This window comes from Pelodiscus sinensis, chromosome 1 (assembly GCF_052426305.1).
Source record: "Pelodiscus sinensis isolate ZL-2025 chromosome 1, ASM5242630v1, whole genome shotgun sequence".
NCBI classification, from domain to species: domain Eukaryota; kingdom Metazoa; phylum Chordata; order Testudines; family Trionychidae; genus Pelodiscus; species Pelodiscus sinensis.
In genome coordinates, this window is record NC_143052.1 from 301482799 (window position 1) to 301504391 (window position 21593).

The 21593-nt window shown below is 42.6% G+C and overlaps 1 protein-coding gene across 16 annotated transcripts in view; it reads right to left on the minus strand.

Moving 5' to 3' along the window:
* NBEA (neurobeachin) overlaps window positions 1-21593 on the minus strand; it is a 748862-nt gene that overhangs the window by 586221 nt on the left and 141048 nt on the right. For all 16 annotated transcript variants that reach the window (XM_075919178.2, XM_075919174.2, XM_075919172.2 and 13 more), the window contains exon 8: window positions 14907-15053. In XM_075919178.2, the coding sequence (XP_075775293.2) occupies window positions 14907-15053 (147 nt within the window). The remainder of the gene's footprint in view (window positions 1-14906; window positions 15054-21593) is intronic.

The following is a 21593-nucleotide window of genomic DNA, read 5'->3' on the forward strand; positions in this document are numbered from 1 at the left end:
TTGCTCATGTGCATTCGAATTAGATGACTCCCTAGCCAAGCATCTAGAGGTGGTGTCAGAGAACGTCACTTGCTATTATAAGACCGAGTGCTATACTGCAGCTCCCAGAGCAGCATCCTCTCTAGCCTGCTAAGTGAATGCATAGTGTGCTATGAATGTATGAACTGATGACCACGTGGCAGCTCTGCATATATCCACTATAGGAACCTGCGCAAGGAAAGCAGCTGAAGATGCCTGAGTTCTGGTGGAATGGGCCATAGTGTGGGGTGGCTCTTTTCCTGTCAACTCATAACTTTCCCTGATGCAGAAGGAAATCCAGGAAGATAATCTCTGCACTGACATAGGCAAACCTCTCCTGCTCTCTGGTATAGAAACAAAGAGTTAAGATGACCTCCGAAACACCCTTGCTCTATAGACAAAAAAGGCCAGTGCTATCTTCACACCTAGTGTGTGCAAAGCCCCCTCCCTAGGGGACACATGAGGTTTTAGAAAGAACATAGGTAGGTAGATATCCTGTGACATATGAAGTGCAGACACCACCATACAGAGGAAGGTCGGGTGAGGGTGCAGCCTTATCCTGCTGGCAGAAAACACGATGTATGGAGGGTCTACTGTCAGAGCCCTGAGCTCAGAAACTCTTCTTGCTGACATAATGGCCACAATAAAAGCCACTTTGAAAGAGAGATACCTGAGAGAGCAAGTGCCTAATGGCTCAAATGGCAGGGATATCAGTCTAGTAAGCACCAAGCTGAGGTCCTGCTGGGGCACCGGGGCTCAAAAAGGTGGAAATAGCTGGTCCACTTCTTTAAGAAATTTCGTAACCATCTGATTCGCCAACACTGACCTTCCCCCTTCTCCCAGGTGGAAGGCTGTTATGGCCACCAGGTGAACCCTCAGGGAGGAAGTGGAAAGCCCTGACTGATGCAACTGCAAAAGAAAGTCAAGTACCATCAGGATAGGAGTTTTGAGCAGCTTCACCTTTCCCAGGACCATTCGGAAAAATATTTCCATTTAGCCGAGTAGGCGGCTCTAGTAGCCGGCTTCCCGCTCCCTAGCAAGACTGCTCTTACCACATCCGAGTACGCCTGCTCTGCCTCTGTTAGCCATGGATATACCACACCGTCAGGTGGAGGGACTGGATGTTTGGATGGCAAAAGGAGTCCTCGCAGTCCTGGGTAATCACATCTGGACTCAATGGCAGGGTCAGGGGTCATCCTAGAGCATGTCTAGGAGAATGGGGAACCAGAACTGCCTGGGCCAATCCAGTGCTATTAGTATGACTGAGGCTTTGTGCCATCTCACCCTGATGAGCACCTTGTGAATCGGGGGAAACGGGGGGAAGGCACAGAGGAGTACCCTGGGCCAATCGTTTACCAGGGCATCTCCCCTGGATCCCAGCCTCTGCCCCAGGAATGATTAGTAAACCGGGCATTTCCTGTTCAAGTGTGTGGCAAATGGGTCTACCCGGGGATGACCCCGCCTCTGGAATATTATTTCTAACACTTTCCCTATGAGGGACCATTTGTGGGTTGCAAAGGAGCGGCTGAGAGTATTTGCTAGGGCTCCCAGCAGGTAAGCTGCTTCCAGGTGAATGCTCTGTAGTATACAAAAATCACAGATGAGTAGGGCTTCTCGACAGAGGAGAGAGGAACGAGCTCCACCCTGTTTGTTGATATAAAACATCACCGCTGTGTTGTCTGTTAACACGAAGACAGTCTTGTTGGTCAGGTGGGGCACAAACACGTAGCAGGCTAGCCTGACAGCCCTCAGCTCCCTGACATTTATGTGGAGTTCGCGCTCTAGGGAAGGGACCACATACCTTGAGTTCAATGTTCTGCCATGTGCACTCCCCAGCCCGTGTCCGAGGCATTGGTGATCAGTCTCATAATTGGCCCTTTGGTCACAAAGAGGACTCCCGCACATACCACTTCCTTCTGCATCCACCAACACAAGGATTGGATAATGTTCCTCAGGAATGTGAAGATGGAGTTCCAGGGTGCTCGCACTTGGTTGAATGACTGGGCTAACCAAGCCTGCAGTGGCCGGAGCTTCATCCTGGCATGGCAAACTACGCATGTGCATGTCCCCATATGGCCCAACAATCTCATGCAGTTTCTTGCAGTCATGATAGGAGACAGGTTGAGGCCCTTTATGATGTGGCCCATAGCCATAAATCTGCCTTTGGGAAGAGAGGCCCTGCCCATGGCTAAGTTCTATGTTGGCTCCCACAAATTCTATTGATTGAGTGGGGACCAACATGGATTTCTCCTTGTTTATCACAAGGCCTAGTTCTCTGAATAACGTTCTTATAAAGGCTGTGTTCCCTCACCTGATACTTTGACCAGCCCCTGATGAGCCAGTCATCTAGGTAAGGGAAAAACCTGTATTCTGTGCCTCTTGAGGAAGGCAGCCACCACTGCCATGCACTTGGTGAACACTCTGGGTGCCGTAGATAGCCCAAAAGGAGGACTGAAAACTGAAAGTGCACTTGTCCCACCATGAACCTGAAGAATCTCCAGTACACGGACCTGATCATGAAGTGAAAGTAAGCATCCTTTAAAGTCAAGGGCAGCGTACCAGTCCCCCAGTTCCATGGAAGGGATAATGGACGAGAGAGTGACCATCTTGAACTCTGACTTTTTCATAAAGGTGTTCAGGTCCCACAAGTCCAAAATAGGTTTGAGGCCTCCCTTCGCCTTGGGGATAAGGAAGTAATGAGAGTAGAACCCTTTGCCCTGAACTCTAGTGGGACTCTTTCTATCGCTCCCTTGTTGAGAAGTGAAAACACCTCGGCTACGTCTACACTGGCATGATTTTCCGAAAATGCTTTTAACGGAAAACTTTTCCGTTAAAAGCAGTTTCGGAAAAGCGCATCTAGATTGGCAGGATGCTTTTCTGCAAAAGCACTTTTTGCAGAAAAGCGTCCGTGGCCAATCTAGACGTGGTTTTCCGCAAAAAAGCCCCAATCGCCATTTTCGCGATTGGGGCTTTTTTGCGGAAAACAGTACTGTGCTGTCTACACTGGTCCTTTTGCGCAAAAGTCTTTCAGAAAAAGACTTTTGCCCAAACGGAAGCAGCATAGTATTTCTGGAAAAGCACTGATGATCTTACATGAGATCGTCAGTGCTTTTCCAGAAATTCAAGCGGCCAGTGTAAACAGCTGGCAAGTTTTTCCAGAAAAGCGGCTGATTTTCCGGAAAAACTTGCCAGTCTAGACACAGCCCTCTTGTATTAAAAGAAGCTCATGAGAGGGGTCCCTGAAGAGGGATGGGGAAGAGGGGTAGGAAGGGGGCAAGCTGTGGAAAGGCATAGAGTATCCCATTGATACCAGGTCTAGAACCCACCTGTCAGACATAATGCGGGCCAACGCATGGTAAAAATAGGCTAGCCTGTCCCCAAAAGGGGGATCTAGTTCTGGGACTGGTAAGAAGCCCTGATGTGCACTCTCGAAATGAGGCCTTGGGCTGTTGGGGAGGAGGTGGGCCAGCATTTCTTTCCATATCGGTTCGCAGCCTTCGTCTCCTATTTCGGCCATTGCCAGCAACCCTGCTCTGGAGATGGTCCTATCTTCCTCCAGCAGAGCAGTGAATTCCTGTCTAGCATACTGTGGCAAGCGATCTCTAAATTTGTCCATTGCTAACCAGGTGTTGTACAAGTACCTGCTTAGCATTGCTTGCTGGCTAGCAATGCATAATTGCAGGCCTCCTGTCACATATACCTTTCTACCCATTAAGTCCAACCTTTTGAGCTCTCTGCTCTTGGGGGTAGACCCCAGTTGTCCTTGCCTCTCTTTTTGGGCTGCCGTCTGCACTACCAGGGAGCCCGGTGTGGGGTGAGTGTACAGGTGTTCATGCATGGACTGCGGGACAAAGTAGCATCTCTCCATCCCTTTCTGGGTTGGTGGGATAGACACTGGAATCTGCCATAAGTTGGTGGTGATTTTCAAAGGCAGTGCCAGCTTCGCCAATGCATTTTCTGGAAGAATGTGTCCTCTTCCACCGCCTCAGCCTGCACTCCCAAATTTGCTGCCAGATGACGGAGCAGCTCCTGATGTGCCCTGGCATCCATAGGATGGCATGGCAGGCACAGGATCCACCAAAGCCTCATCAGGGGAAGAGGATGACGATTCTCTCAAGGGTGACTGATCTGTGACCAGCTCTGCTGGTTGAGGTCTTGGCTAGTCCTGGACAGTGGGGCCCACACCTTCTGCCTCTGGGCGCAACTCCTGTCTCTGTGGGCTACCCCTGTGCTCAGCTACAGGAGCTCCTGACATACGAGGGCTGATGGGGTCTCCCTGGACCGTGGAATGCTTGAGCCTTGCAAGGGTGGCATAAGACTCTGCATCTGATGGTAGGCCCACAGGGTCCAAAAAGGCCACTGCGGTTGCACCTGGGGAGACCACGTCTGCTGGGCCTGATATTCCCAGTGCCAGGAGCAGAAGCGGTATCATGATCTATGGGAGGACACACCTGACCGGACCCATTCAGCATCAGATTCCAAAGAGTACTACAACACTGACCAGGTGGGGCTGATGGTGTCGTGTGCCAAGACCAGTGCTGCTCCATGGATTAGGGCTTTCCCCAGTGAGCTTGCTGAGGCGGTTCCACAAGTTGCGACACCGCCATACCACACCAGTCCCAACAGCTCCCTGCACCGTCCAAGCCAGTGCTGTCATAGATCCATATGTCAGAGGGATTCAGCAGGATTACTGGTGGGGTTTGTGGTACTGACAGGGTCTGTGGTGTCAAGGAGGGGGTCAAGGTCATCTCCGCACCCTTTACCGGACGAACCCCCGGTGCTGGCAACACACCCGACAATAGCACCCCCGGTGCCGACCAGGCCACCGGTGCCGTGGCTGCTACTGGTGCCGCCAAGGCCCTGGTGCCACTATTATTTGGGCCTGCATAGATGGGCCAGGCGAGGCTGCCTCAAAGGTTTCCGGCATAGACAGCCTCCCCATGTGTATGGGAGCACCCCGTCCTGGGCTCCTTACTTGTGTGGAGCTTCCCCGGTGCCTTGGTTGAATTGTCTCATCCAAGCGTCGCGGCGGGGAGTCTTTTAACAGGGTGTGGGCGCAGTGCCGGCTCCTGTGCCCTTGCTTCCCCAGACATCTACCCATAGGCTGCTTCCTTTTCTTCGGCACCAGAGATTGCAATCAGTTCCAAGGAAGTCTTTGGTGCCATAAAACGAGTAGGCACCATTGACACCTTGAGCACTGGCGCTGCTTGGAGAGTGGACTCACTAAGTAAGAGTTTTAAATGGGAATCCCTTTCCCTATTCGTCCTCGGCTTAAAAGTCTTGCAGATTTTGCAGGAATAAGGGAGATGGCCCTCTCCCAGACAAGAGTCATGGGGCTCTGAACAGGACTCACAAGGTTTAAACCCCTGCAGTCCTAGCATCACCCTCCCCCTAAAGGGAGAGGATTAACAACTAAGAACTACCTAACAGCTAATAACTATTTACACATTAAAAGAACAATTAGCAATGCTAAGTATCTAGACATTGGGTCATAAAGACGAATAGATAAGTGTTCCAGCTACCATCATGGGCGGTAAGGAGGGGAAGGCCTGCAGAGGTACGTATGCACCATTATGTCAGCACCACTCTAGGGGGCTACCTGCTGTCCCGACAGATACCGCTGGGGGGAAAAGACTTCGGAATCCATGCATGCGGCGTGCAAGCACCTAATTTAAATGCACATGAGCAAGCACTCCAAGAAGAACTTGGAATTCATCTGCTAATTTGACAGTTACTCTGGGCTTGAACAAAGACATTAACTGTTCGGTGTGTTACAAAGCCATTTCCCCTGCCTTTAACAGCCACATTTTCACATAAAAAGCTATGAAAGGGACACATCCAGCCCAGTTAATTAGCTTCATTAACATGGGTACAACTGAGAGGTACATCTTTTTGCTGTTATATGTATGTTGGTTTCTGTTATTTCCACTCAAACTCATCTGATGAAGTGGTTTCTAGCAGAAAAGTTCATGATTCTATATTTTTTTGTTAGTCTCTAAGATGCCACGGGACTACTCATTCTCAGGCGAATCTACTTAGATCCAGAGTGAGCATGCCATATTGCAGTTTCCAGTGGGTTCTATATATATATATATATATATTTTTTTTTCCAGAATTCTACATCCTGGATTTCTACAAATAGGTTTAAGATCTGTGTTGCCTAGTGGTTTACAAAGCTTACACTGGTTCAAAAGAGAATTAGTGTTCTATATTAGACACAAATTAGACATCACTCTTGCACTTTGTCAGGCTTCTGAAAACAACAGACAACAAGTTTCTGCCTGAAAGACATGACCATAATCATGATGTACACTCTTGGAATCATCATGAAGGGAGGGAAAGAGATGCAATAAATGCTAATGCATAACAATACATTATCTATAGTGATTCTTCATATGAGGAGGAAGGAGACTCATATGCAAACAGAGAACATGTACTACTTATATTAACTACTGAGCAAACAAAATTGAAAATTCTACACTAAAATATTAATTTTGTGCATAGTATTTTAATATTCTACAAAACTGTCATAACTATATCATCATGTCAGTTTCAATTATTTTTGTAATATATAGAATCATAGAATTCTCAGTCTGGAAGAGACCTCAGAAAGACAGATTCCAACTCCCTGCCCAAAGCAGGATCACCCCAACTGTGTCAACAACTATGTAACAATATAGCCAGACACACAAATTCCCCAAGGAGGAAAACACTCCCCCCTTCCTAGATTCCAGATGTGTAGCTCTCTCCATCGCCGCCCAACTCACAAACCCTATATCCCCTAAAGGCTAGTTGCAGTGCCACTCCAAAACACAAGCCAGCTGCAGCTTCCACCCTCCACCATAGACACTCACATCTCCTACCCTCTTACGAGTCCAGGAATCCAGAAGAGGGAAAAGGCTGATGCTGGCAACGCTACAGTTCCCTCCTCCTCACCCCAACCTTGACTTCTATTTGTAAGCTAAGCTCTGCTGAGTCCACTGGCCCCTTAGTTACAGCCAACATCTCTGGCAGCCCATTTTTTGCACAACATTAATTTCTGGAAAATTCTGAATTGTGCAGTGGTGCAGAATTCCCCCAGAAATATTATATTGCACTAGGAAAAGGCATAAATGTGTGATAGCTCATGGCGAATTTTCATGTCTTCACAAGGTGTGGCTTTTTCTCCATGATACTTGTAGAGATAGTTGTTGTCATGTTAGTTTCTATCCATGTTATTTAACTGGGTTTTTAAAAAGCAGACACAAGGAGCCTCACAAATTTTAAAAGGTAAATTCCCTAGAATATCATTTTTTTTTCCTGAAATAGTCCATCCTGTAGCAAGGGTTGATCTTGCTTAGGAAAGGTTAAATGGTGACTCACGGAAACCAATGGGAACAAGAGGTGGGGATGCTCTATGAGAAAATAAAATGGTGGGTGTGGGCAGAGGACTCCTAAGGGTACAACTCTACACAACCTTCTTTACAGAATTCACTGCTTCTAATCTAGGTTCTCTTAACTATGTTTTCTTTATTAATGAAGACAGCACCAAGAATAGGGTACATTTGCAATTTAAATAATATTCATACACAGTATTTGCATAGCCGTTTGGGAGGCAACAGATCACACTGCACTGCAAAGAGGTGAAATTTGTTTGTGCTGACTAATGATGTATAATGAAAGTCTGAAAGATTTAAGAGATTTTGTGGAGCTGGGCATTTTTTTTAATAATAAATTGCCAAGAAAGATGATTTTCCAGGACACAAGCTATTCACAAATGTTGGTCAAGTTCAGTAAATAATTTGTATTTTATTTGAAACGTAACACTGCAGTGCAGTGTAATCTGTTGCCTCTCCCAACATTTAATCAAAATAGACAAATCCATGAAACCAGCCGCAATGTATCCTAGGCTGCTGAGGGAGTTGGGTGTGTTTGCAGAACCATAGGCCATTATCTCTGAAAACTTTCAGCAAACAGAAGTGGTCCTGGATGATAGGTAAAAAAGCAAATGTAGTGCCCATCTTTATTTAAAAAAAAAAAAAAAAAAAAAAAAAAAGAAGAGGTGATTTCAGGGAACTACAGGCCAGACTACTTCATCTCAGATCCCAGAAAAAAATCATGAAGCAAATCCTTAAGAAATCAATTTTGAAGCACTAGGAGAGAAAAGCGATCAGGAACATCAAGCATGGAGCGAGTGACCAAGCGCAAGTCATGTCTGATCAACCTGATTGCCTTCTATGATGGCATAACTGGCTATGTGGACATGGGGAAAACTGTTGACATGATAAACCTTGACTGCAGCAAAGCTTTTGATATGGACTCTCAAAGTATTTTTGATAGCAAGCTAAAGAATTATGGCTTGGATGAATGGACTATAAGATGGATGGATAGCTGCCTAAATCACCAGGCTCATCAGATGGCCATAAGTGGCTCGATGTATAGTCAAGCAGAGTGTCTCAGGAGTCGGTTTTGTTCAACATCTTCATGAATGATCTAGATAATGGACTGGATTTCACTCATAGCAAGTTCACAGATGACACTAAGCTCGTGTGGGGAGGGGAGAAGTAAATATGTTGGAGGGTATGGATAGAGTCCAGATAAACAGAGAGGAAAGACTTGATTTTCCAACAATATTTTAGGATTTTTTAAGCCTTTTGGAGTTCATATTTTATTGAAAAACTGAAGACCTAGATATATTGGAGGACTGGGCCAAAATAAATCTGATGAGGTTCAAGAAGGGAAAAGCACAGAGTTCTGCACTTACAACAGAAAAAGCCCATGCACTTCTACAGGCGAGGAACCAATTGACTAAGCAGCAGTTTTGCAGAAAAGGTCCTGGTCACCACAGTGTCATTAGTAGTTTTTGGCACACAAGAATACCCTGTCATAGGGGTGCCAAAACAAACCACTTTAGCAATTATAGATTAAAGGACCAAACCAGGATACAAACGAGGGGAGACCTCTGCAGCAAGAAAGACGGAGATACCATAAAGAGGAGACGACAATAAGAAAAAGCAAGAGCTAGGATGTAACTGGAAACCTACAACCCATGAAGACAGGCACTCATGTGATGAGTCAGCCATTAGAAAGACACCAGAAGTGGACTAATCAAGAAGGCAACAGTGGATCTAGTTCACACACACTGATTACAAAAAAGGACAAGTAATGTAAAGAAACAGAAGGCATGTTTGTTTTTTTAAACACACATACAACAATTTATTTTCCCTAACCACACTATGAGGAAGGCAGAACTATTTGCATAAATTACCCAACAAAATTCAACCTAAATAGTTATAAGCAGCTGAAAACAGGGTCTTATCAAAAGCAACCTATTTGTTTTGCTTTTTTTCCATACATACTGCTAGGTTTCACTTCAGGACTGTGGAAAAAGGTTTGGTTATATAGTGTAATCACATTAATTCTGTTTATAATCATCTAGATCAGCTGCGTGTGCTGGGACACTTCTAATTTCTGAAGAAATATATTTCTACAACAGACTATAATATTCAGGCCATGATGAAAAGAAATGTTTTAAATTAAACCATCATACTACACTATTAATTTGCCACACATACAAGGACTAGCATTATGTCAACATATACACAGACTAAGTTCAAAAGAATATCAAAGTAAATCAATTGGGATATTATTTCAACAGGTAGCACAAATCACTACTTTAGTTGAGATTTGATGTTCACCTCACCAGACTTATGAAACATTATGACTGACAGTTTTAATATATTGGGTTTTTATTTCTCATGTGCAATATGTTATTATGATTTCTGCAAAACTAAAATAAAAGTGATTTTATTGGATTTTTTTTTACTGGAACATTACCTACAAATTCTTAGCTTGTAGGCATAGACTAATTTTATCATTCAGTAATGACATATAAGATCACACATTGTACATTTGTTGACTGTATGTTATCAATGAATAAAGAATATCATTTAATCAAGCTAAGTACTCCATATTCTCTCAATATTGCTGTCTGATTCAGTCAGTAATGTTTTCAACCAACCAAAATAAAAATAGGAACTTAAAAGAAAAATATCATTAACATAAAATGTAAAAAGTGATCCAAAGTAATTTAACCTACTTTCTACAGAGTTCTTTATTTAAATTAAATATTAAAAAAGGAGCCTTACCAGTAAATGTAAAACCATATATTTGCCTATGCAGACCCACAGTGTAGGGATTTTGTGGCATGCCTAACAAGCCATAGAGTAAAAACTAATTCAGCTACTCCTCTGAAGCCAGGAGTAAAACCATTAGGGGAGGTCTACACAGTCTATAATCTGACCATTCCACAACCAAATATTTTAAGAAGCCTCATTCCTCGTCTAACTCTTCAGAATGAAACAGAGCTGGTTAGTGTGGATTTGCACATACACTACTGCATTTAAACATAACCTTCTTTTCTTTATCATGAACTGCCTCTATAGACCTTCCCTATGCATAAAACTTTGCAGCACTATCACAATCCCAGAATTAGGGACAGAGGACTAGCAAAATCAGGCAAGTTACTTTGGAATAGGAATCTTCATTTCTTGGGAGTCTTACTGTATGAAGCATAATCCCCTCCTCCCCTCCCCACCACTTCCTGTCTTGAAAGAGTGAGAAATGAGGACTTGCTAACAAAGAGCTCAGCTGTGTTAAACTAAATTTTAAGATAGAGATTAATCTATATTTCTCACAAAATATTATTCTTTGTATAAACACAGAATAGACAAACAAAAGATATAGAGAAAAGGAAGATTAAAGTGGAAAATTCTGTGGAGATGCTATTTCTAAGGAAATACAGAACACAGGAACTGCTATACTGGATCAGGTTATAATACTTGTAATGCAGTAACCCATCACCCAAACAGTCAATTACAGATGATTCAGAATAAGGTGAAAGAAAACCCCAGATAGATTATGGCATCTTGCCCCATCCACAGGAAAATTTCTTCCTAGGCCTAGATAGTTAGCAATTGGCTTGTAACTTGAAGAATGAGGGATTATGCCCTTTACAACATTTTATACCTTCTCATATAGCTATCAATATTTTTATTATTCATAAACACTGATTTTCATATAACTAAACTATAAGCATATTTTTGGCTTTAATATAGAAATCGCAAGAGAAAGTGTTTCTAAGCCTAATTATCTGCACTAGTCATAAGAAGCAGAATTAATGGATTAGTCTCATTCCATAAGGATTGAAAATAATATGTTTTTCAGAGCCAATTAGAGTTGACCAAGGAGATATCAGCCATTAGCTACTATCTGTGAAACATCATGGAAGACCAGAGAGATTCTAGAAGATTGAAAAAAGGAAAATATAATGCCCATCTATAAAAAAAGGAAAATAAGGACAATTAGGGAATTATAGATCGGTCAGCTCATCTTCTGTACTTGGAGAAATAATGAAGAAAATTAAAGAATCCATTTGCAAACACCTAGATGATAGTAAGGCAGAGGTGGGCAAGAGGCTGCCAGTGGGCCAGATGCAATCTGCCAAGCCACCACACCCAGCCCACGACCACCTTGCTGGAACCTTTAAGTAGAGAGCAGCTCACATGTTTTAAAAAGCCAGCTGCTCTCTTCTCTGGTCAACTGGGAAGGGAAAAGGGAGTCTTTGCATGCTGCCTCTGCGACCCCCTCTCCTCTCCCCCCCCCCAGCCAAATCTTTCAGCTCCCATTGGCCAGTTTCCAGCCAATAGGATCTGATAAATTTTCCTGGGTAGCAGGGGTAATGTGAAAATCCTTCGCTCTCTTCCCCACCTCCCCATGCCTGGACAGAAGCCATGTAGAGCAGCGAGCAGCCTGCAGCAGAGAGTCTGCCTAAGATTCCTGCAGGGTTGCCAGATGGGAGCTGCCTAGGTAAGTACCTCTCAGCCAGAGCTTGCCTCTGGTACCCCATCCCTTTTCTCCGCCCCAGGCCACCACCAAATCCCTCTGTACCCCTTTCTCCTGCATTTCCCAGATCACAACTCCCTCTCAAACCCTGCATCCCCTTCTACACCACTCCTACAGGCCAGAACCCTCTCCAGCACCTATACCCACTCCTGGACCATACACCTTAAGCTCTTGCCCCCAGATCACAACCCCCTCCTGCACCCAAACTCCCCCTCAGACACCTCACCACCTCCTTCACCCCCGTCCATACCCCAACCTCCATCCCAGACCGCATGCCCCCTCCATAGAAGTTCAGCCCTTGACCACTTGCCAAAATCTTGGAGTTCCTCCCCGTTAAAAATTATTGCCCACTGCTGTAGTAAGATGATAAACAACAGTCAAAATGGATTTGCCAAGAACAAATTATGTCAAATCAACCTGATAGCTTTCTTTGACAGGATAATAAGTCTTGTGGATAAGGGGGAAAACAGTACTAGAACCGAATAAGGCATGAGATATAGTCTTGCATGACCGTCTAACGAACTAGGGAAACAGAACCAAGATGAAGCTACTATAAATTGGATGGTTGGATAACAGTTCCAAGAGATTAATCATGAATGATTCACAGTCACACTGGAAGGGTATACCAAGTAGGGTTTGGCAGGGGTCAATTTTGGGACCAGTTCTGTTCAATATCTTCATCAGTGATTAAGATAATGGCATAGTGTGTGCACTTATGGAATCTGTGGATGATAGTACAATGGGAGAGGATACAAGTGCTTTGGACGACAGGATTATGATTCAAAATAATCTGGACAAATTGGAGAAACGGTCTGAGGTAAACAGGATGAAATTCAATAAGGACAAATGCAAAATACTCCACTTAGGAAGGAATAATCAGCTGCACATATACAAAATGGAAAATGACCTCCTAGGAAGGAGAACTGCAGAAAGGGATCTAGGGTTCACAAGGTACATATGAGTCAACAAGGTCACTGTTAAAAAAACAAAAAACAAAAACAAGTGTCAATGTGGGATGTATTAACAGGAACATTGTAAGACAGAAAAAGTAATTATTTCATTCTACTTTGTACTGATTATGCCTCAACTAAAGAATTGTGTCCAGGTCTGCTCACCACATTTCAGGAAAATGTGGAAGTTTCCAGAGAAGAGCAAATGATGAAGACCTATGAGGAAAGACTGAAAAACTCTGCTTTTAGTCTGGAATAGAGACGATTGAAAGGGGACATAACAGTTTTGAGAACATAAAAGGTTGTTACAAGAAAGAAAAATGATTCTCCTTCAACTCTATTGATAGGATAAGGCGCAATGGACTTAAGCTGCAGCCAAGGAGGTTTAGGTTGGTCATTAAGAAAAAAAACCTTCCTGTTAGGGTGGTTAACCATTGGAATTAATTGCCTAGGGAGGATGCAGAACCTCTATCACAGTCTAATCTTCTCAAAAATCTGCAAAACCTTTCAAGGCTGGTCTCAATGGTGCTTTGTCATACCATAAGTGCAGGGGACTGGACTTGATGACCTCTTGAAGTTCCTTCAAGTTCTATTATTATATGATTAAAATGTAAAAATTGTTCAGAATTAAGCAGCAGTTTCATTGAGCTTCATGAGAACTTAAGAACATATGAATAGCCATACTGGATCAAACCAAATGTCCATCTAGCCTAGCAGCCATTATCCTGACAGTGGTCAATGCCCAGTGCCAAAGAGAGAGAGTGAACAGAACAGGTAATCATAAAGTGATCTGTCCCCTGCTGCCTATTTCCAGCTTCTGACAAACAGAGGCAAGGGATACCATTGTTGCCCATCCTGGCTAACAGCCAGTGATGGACCTAGTCTCCATGAATTTATCTAGTTCTTTTTTGAATCCTGGTTTTCACAACATCCTCTGGCAAGGAGTTCTACAGGTTGACTATGCACTGTGTAAAGAAATACTTTTGTTTATTTTAAACCTGCTTCTGAGCATCCTCATCACTTTTTTGAAAACTTGCCTTAATTATGAATCTTAAGTGTATTTTTTACTTTGGCATACATCTTGTCTGGTATAATTTGATAGAAAAAAATGTCTGCTTTCAGTTCTGTTTTTGTTCCTATCTATCCGAATTGTACTCGGTGTGTGCACTCATGCATGCTAAAATGATTCTTCCTATTAGACTTTTTGAGTACAGTATCGTTTCAGAGCAGTAAACAAATCTATCATAATCCTGCTCAAAAAGGAAAGGTTAAAATGTTTTTAAATCAAGTGTAAGAGAAAAGACTTGTACATATAGCTCATGAGATATTTTAAAGTCTCACTGTATATACCAGGACTACTCTTTGGAAGCTCCAGTGGCCGCAATGATACATGAAGCACATGCCAAGAACCACAACTTTAGTGTGATTGCATATACATATGCAAATATATGCAAACAGCTTCTTTCACACTGATAGGCATAAATACAAAGCACTTCCCACAACACCCTGGCACTCCTGGCACCTCCTCCCTGGAGGCTAGAAATGCTGACACCCCGTACCCATTGGTTCCAGCCAGCTTGTCCTCTTGAGTCTTTCAATGCTCACCTATCTATGAAACGCCTTGCCATTGTGGAGCATGTTCCCTGTGGAGGCCATTTTAAAAGGATCCCACCAGCAGGCCACGTTGAGGATCATTGTTTTTACACAATCATTTTACAAATGTCACACCAACTGTTAGAGTTTAATTGCATCTTAGTTTATTTTAATCTGTTAATTTAAATTCTATATTTTGTATGTACATAGTACCTGACTTCTAAGGGACAGAACATAATTGCAATTTCTATGGTGAGTTTTTTCCTGACCCAAACACACATTATACACTCAAGAATACTTCCAAAGAAACCATAATTTAGTAAAACTTTCAAAAAGCTGGATGTGGTTTATATTTCATCAAGAACATTTCACAAGGCTCTATTCAAGCAATCACAAAACAGATGCATTAAAACATAATTGGAAAGTTTTTTTTTAAATTTGAAAAACAAGTTAAATTATTACCTTATAGCCAGGTCCTAACTGATGTATTGCAAATATCTGTGCTGGATTAAGTGCTTCGGTGAACACATATACTGCTCCAAGTTGACCACAAAACACTCTATTTGCATCAGCTGTCTCTGAAGACCCAAGAAAACATTTATCATAGCTCTGTATTTAAAAAAAAAAGAAAATGTAATGAATTTAAAATACACAGTAGTTATTCAAAGAAACAGTCCTTGTTTCTTTTCACCAACAAAAACTACCTTATTATTGAATAAAGTAATATCAAGAAAAGAAAATAACTAATTAGTGAAACCCTCTCTGGAGCTGGTAGTTCCTGTCATATTACTCTAAGTCCCAAAGAGACTCCCCTCCTTATTACAGCAGCAGCTCACTAACTGTTTGGCAAGCTTTTGGAAGGGAGCAGGGAGGTTTGGGCCCATTGTAAACATGGGAGGAGAAGGGTTTAAAATATTGTTGCTATTTTATTTATTCTAGTTACTTTTTTTCTTTATCCCTTCTCCTTTGTTCCCTTGTTGTTGTATTGTTAATTTGGGAATTCTAAGTATTTTATTCTTTGCATATTGGATTATTTTATATAGTATAGTCCTGGTACAGTACACTTCCGATAATCCGGCACCTTTGGGACCCAGGGCGTGCCGGATTATCCAATATGCCGGACTATCGGAAGGGGGGGCTATGAGGGGTCTGGGGTCGGGGTGGTGAAGCCACCCTAGACCCCTCATAGCCCCCCCTTCCGATAGTCCAGCTCTGCCCCAGGCGCCCCTGATTCAGCTGCTGCTGAAACTGACCACCAGCGACTGAATCGGAGACGCCTGGGGCAGAGCAGCTGGAGTGCTGCCGGGTTGGTCCGGTAGCACCAACCCTTGGCACGGCGGGGCCAACCCAGCAGCACCCCAGCCGCTCCTCAGCGCTACTGGACTAACCCGGCAGCACCCCAGCTGCTGGGTTGGTCCCGCAGCGCCGCTCCTCGGCGCTACTGGACTAACCCGGCAGCACCCCAGCTGCTCTACCCAAGGTGTCCCCAAGTCAGCTGCTGCTGAAACTGATCAGCAGCTGATTCCAGGAAGCCCGGGGCAGAGCAGCTCTGCCTCGGGCTTCCTGGAGTCAGCCGCTGGTCAGTTTCAGCAGCGGCTGAATCGGGGACACCTGGGGTGCTGCCTGGTTGGTCCTGCAGCCCCTAGGGGCAGCGCTAGGGGACCTACCAGGCAGCGTCCCAGCTGCTCTGCCTCCGGCTTCCCCAATTCAGCCGCTGGTCAGTTTTAGCAGCGGCTGAATAGGGGAAGCTGGGGGCAGAGAAGCTCCAATGGCCCGGCTGCCCGGAGCACTTCCGGGTTCCTGATGGTGCCGGACTGTCAGATGCCGGACCATTGGAGTTTTACTGTATATTATTTGCTAGCAAACATTTTCCCAAAGAAAACCCTGCTTGTATTCCACACACAAGGGGCACCTTTGATTTGATGCACCAAGTACCATGATTGAGAACTCAAGATTATGGGTCCTGATTTAAAAGGAGAAAAGTAAATCTAAGCAGCAGGGAGAAGGCTTAAGTCATCCCTCAGGGCTGGGATTTAATTAGTAATTACAAGTATATTTAATGACGACTGCCATGGCTGGTTTTCATTCATATGAAAACCATATTTAGGTTGAACATTAGGAAAAACTTCCTAACTGTCAGGGTGGTTAAACACTGGATTAAATTGCCTAGGGAGGCTGTGAAATCTCCATCTCTGGAGATATTTAAGAGCAGGTTAGACAGACATCTATCAGAGATGGTTCAGATGATACTTGGTCCTGCTGTGAGGGCAGGGGACTGGACTCTATGACCTCTCGAGGTCCACTTCTAGTGTTCTATGGCTCTATGATTCTATATTCTTCTTTCAGCAGTAAAATCAAATGGTTAGTTCAGCAAATATCAAGCTTTTCATACATGGACCCAGAACACATGAAAGATTAAAAGTTGTCTCCTCATATCCCATACATTTAAATATGTATTCAGTCACAACACTGGTGGACAATGAACTAAGCACCTTCTTCCTTGCATACTTTGCATTGGAGTTAGCAAGGAACATATTTGTGTATTTATCATACTAAATGTGAAATTGAAGAACTGCTAATGATAGTATGTAACCTATCTTTTAAACTAGGTTCTGTACCAGATTACTGAAGAATAGCTCATGTGACCCCAATTTAAAAAAAAAAAAAAGAAAAGAAAAAAAAAGGCTACAGAGGTAGTTCCAAAAATTATACGGAGGCATTTGGGGAGCAACATGACGTATGATCTAGACCAGTGGTCCCCAACCTTTTGAGGTTGTTGGGCGCCCGGGGGCGGGGCCCCCCCCCAACCGTGCGCCCGGGGGCAGGGCCCCCCCTCTAGCCGCGCGCCCGGGGGCGGGGCCCCCTCCCGGGGCCGGCGCTCCCCCCGCCGAGTGCCGCGCTCCCCCCCTCCCGCCGCGCGCCCCGCGCCCGGGGCCGGCACTCCCCCCCCCCCCGCCGAGTGCCCGGGGCCGGCGCTCCCCCCCCCCCCCACCAAGTGCCGCTCACCCAGCACTCCCCCCGACAAGCGCGCTCCCCCCGCAAGCGCCCGTGCACCATGTGCCCGGGGCCAGGCCAGCCCCGGGCACATGGCGGGCGCATTGAAATGCCCCTGTGGGCGCCATGGCGCCCGCGGGCACCGTGTTGGGGACCACGGATCTAGACTGTCAGAAGGAAATAGTGACTAGAATAGTGAAACCAAGAGTGAGTTTGAAGGTGATGGATAAGATTTGGAAAAGCAAAGCAATTAGCTTAGGAATGAAGCTGAGCATCTTGAAAATGAGCGCATTTAGCAGCATGTTGTACAGATGTGAGACATGGGTGATAATGAAAGATTCAAAGAGAAGGATATTGGCATTCGAGAAGAGTTGTTATAGAAAGATCCTGAGAATAGGATGGATGCAGAAAGTCACCAACAAGGAATTATATAGGAAGATACAGCCTGAAAGAGAACCTACTGCAGAAGGATATACAGTGGAAGTTACAGCTATTCGGGCATATCTGCAAAATGAACAATGAGCGAAAGTTAAGACCCTGATATTCGGCATAATGGATGGTCCAAATAGGAGAGGCAGGCCCCACAGAGAATGGGTAGATGATACGGTAGATTAGCTTAGTTTCTGTAGACTAGCTCCACACCACTCCGCACTGGATAGGGAAAGATGGAAGTAAACAGTGAGGGAGGCATTGGACACCAATGTGGGTTGAACCCACGGTTGTTGATAATGATGATGAATCTTAACTTAAGTACTGGGAAAACTGCTTGAAACTATAGTAAAGAACAGAACCGACAGACACAAAAATGAACATGATTTGTTAGGAAAGAATCAACATGGTTTTCGGAAAGGGAAATCATGCCTACTAATTTACTAGAATTTTTGAAGGGGTCAACAAGCACGTGGACAAGAGGGAATGAGTGGATGAAGAGTCCTTGATTTTCAGAGAGACTTTGAAAAATTCCCTCACCAACGTAAGCTGTCATGGTTAAAGAGAGAAGGTCCTGGTTAAAAGATAGGAAACAGAGGGTAGGAATAAATGGTAAGTTTTCAGAATGGAGAGAAGTAAATAGTAGTATTCTCCCAGGGGGTCTTTACAGGGACGAGTACTATTCAACATATTAATAAATGATCCAGAAAAGGGATCAACAGAATAATGGCAAAATTTGCAGATTATACAAACTAAACAAGACTTCAGTCTTTTGGGGACGAAGATTTAGTAAGAGATCTCACAAAACTGGGTGACAGGACAACAAAATGTCAGATGAAATTCAATGTTTAGAAATGCAAAGTAATGCAGATTGGAAAACATAATCCCAACTACACATAAAATGTTTTCCAGAAGTTATGAATGGGTATGAGTATGGGATGGATCACTTCATGATCATCTGTTCTGTTCTTTCCCTTTGAAGCACCTGACATTGGCCACTATCAGAAGACAGGAGACTGAGCAAGATAAATCTTTCTTGGATCCAGTATGGTTGTGATTATGTTCATGAAATGTGCTCTTTCCTTTTTCCTTTTCTCTGTCTACTTATATGTAAGCAAGTGACCACTGCTACTTACCAGGTAAGAACTAAACATATTCTATTACACTTATCTCCCCATCTTTTTTGCCTCCATTTGTTTTAGTTTTCAGTCTTTAAAATAGGAGATGTTTGGGTAAGGGACTATCATTTATATTTTATGACTTTTCAGGATTTAATAATTTCATTTTTGGTTGTTTATTTTGAGCTATTTTTTAGTTTTATTTCGCTGTTCAAAAATTACACTGCTACACACTGTAATGAGTAATATATTTGTAATTTTTCAGGAAGGCTTTCCCTAGAATGCTACAACTCTGTTTCAGACAGCATTACATTATAAAATACTATAGAACATTTAGAACATACAAGCTGTCTATACAGACCAAATTAGTGTGCAATACACATACTAGTGAACTTTGGAAATAATCCCTGTAGCATCCACTTTACTGTTCCATGTCAACAAGCCTTTCGATACAAATAACCCTTTCCAGTGTTTTTCTGGTGTTTACTGGGTGAACACCAATTTCATTTAAAAAAATCAATGGCGTTTTATCAGAATTTAAACCAAAAAATCAGAAGCTCTGTATGCCTTGTATAGCACCTAAAACAATGGAGATACAACTTGGTTGTGCCCACAGATGATACCACAATATGAATAACATTATTTGATAACAGATGTATAAAATAATAGTTTAAATTAAAAATGCTTTATTTATACTATATTTCTATTTAAATCAAATAAGTTTACTTTTAAATGTAAACCCATTTAAAATTAAGTATAAAATTATGACAACATATGTTAAGGCATAAACTAACTATATAATTTATTAAATCATTTAAATTAAATTTTCAACTATTAACGTAACATATGTTTGCTATTGCTATTGAAGTTTTAAAGAATGTTGAATCACTGAACTTGCGGAACTCACTGGCTAAGTGCCCGGAACCAACCTGCACTGAAGTGCTACATTAGCTTTTGATATCAATAGTCTCTTCTAACTGATTTTTTTTTCATTTCTCTTTATTCAACTAGTTCAGTTAAATGAGTAATTCATCAAAAGCTGAGAGTTGAAAAAAAACACAGAAAAGTATTTTCTCCCCCTCTCCCAATCTAAGAAAAACTACATATGAGAGAAAGAGATCTACTTGTTCAAAAATGTTGTAGGACATGCTAACCAGAATATCGGCTCATTTCACTAGCTTACAGATATTTGCTTTGTTTAATAAGCCAATTAGGTTTAAATACAAACATGTTTTGATGCAGAAGAAAAGTGTCCAGAACATTTAAGGTAGTGTTATGTAACTAATAAAAGCAATTTTAAAATACTTTTTCCTTCTGTATTCTTAACTGAAATCCAATTTCCATCTGAATAGAGGTGGAAACAAATGACTAGATAATATTATCATTTAGTAAATAAGAAAACATTCTAATATAATAAATATTTGTCTAATATATGTAAAAACAAAAACTCTGCATAAATGCATAATAAGCTGTAAAATTGTTTATTCCCTGTTCAGCAAAAAGATGTACCCAGTTCAGTGTAAAGGATAGATTTAGCTGAAAATCAACAAATATTATGGGTACCAAATACTAAGAACCTTCCTTTCTTTGGAAAAATAACTAAAAAAAAATGCAAAGCAAGAGTAAAAAAAAAAAAATCAGTGATTTAAATCTATCCACCCTGTTTCATCAAATCAGTCAATAGTTGGCACTAAAGACAATGTGTCTTCAGAAGAGATGGTCTGTGAAGCACTAAGCTACTAGCCCTCTCCATAGGAAAAGCAAAGCTGTTAGGGTAAATAAGCATAACATTTACGTATAAATTTAAAGTTTTCCACAAAAATTATGCTACTAGCCTTTGATTCACACTGAAACACCTTCCAGACTCTCAATCCTACTGCATTCAAACTACTATATTCTACTGGTAGCTCCTCTATAACAAACAACTAGAAAAAAACAACATAAAAACTGGAAAATAAAATAACTTTTCTACTTTTGTCTGGTTTTTTGCATCAGATCTGACCGTATCTGCTCTTTGGAGTAGATGCTAAAACTGGAAATAACTTAAGTTTTACTTTTCATACAACTCAAACTCACAAGATTGCCTCTAATTAAAAATACATTAAAAGGTCACTATTTGTGAATGAAATCTAGCTAAAACAACTCACCATTATTGACATCACACTTATTAAATAGATGCTGTCGAGAACCTAACGAAAGATCAGGGCCCCATTATATTTGGCACTGTACCTTCAATACGGCAATTCAGTGGAAGGTCTCTTGAAATTTACATTTTCAGAACAATATTTAATTTAGAAAAACTGAGTTCTCATATTACAATAACAGATATTTTCTAAGACATGTTATCCATATGTATTCCATTTATAGCTTTGCTCACCCACTAGTACCAGAGATCAGAACTTTTTTTTTCTTGCTATAGTCCTCTATTCATCCACACAAGCCTACAGAATCCCTCCCCTGCTCCTACTGGACAGCCTAAAAAGGGGGATGGATCAATAGCCACCAGACAAAATCCTGTAAGGATGTAAAAGAGTACATTTAGAGCTTATCTATATAAGCAATTTGTGGCAAGCTAGGGTGTGAATCTACCTAACAGTAGAATAACCAA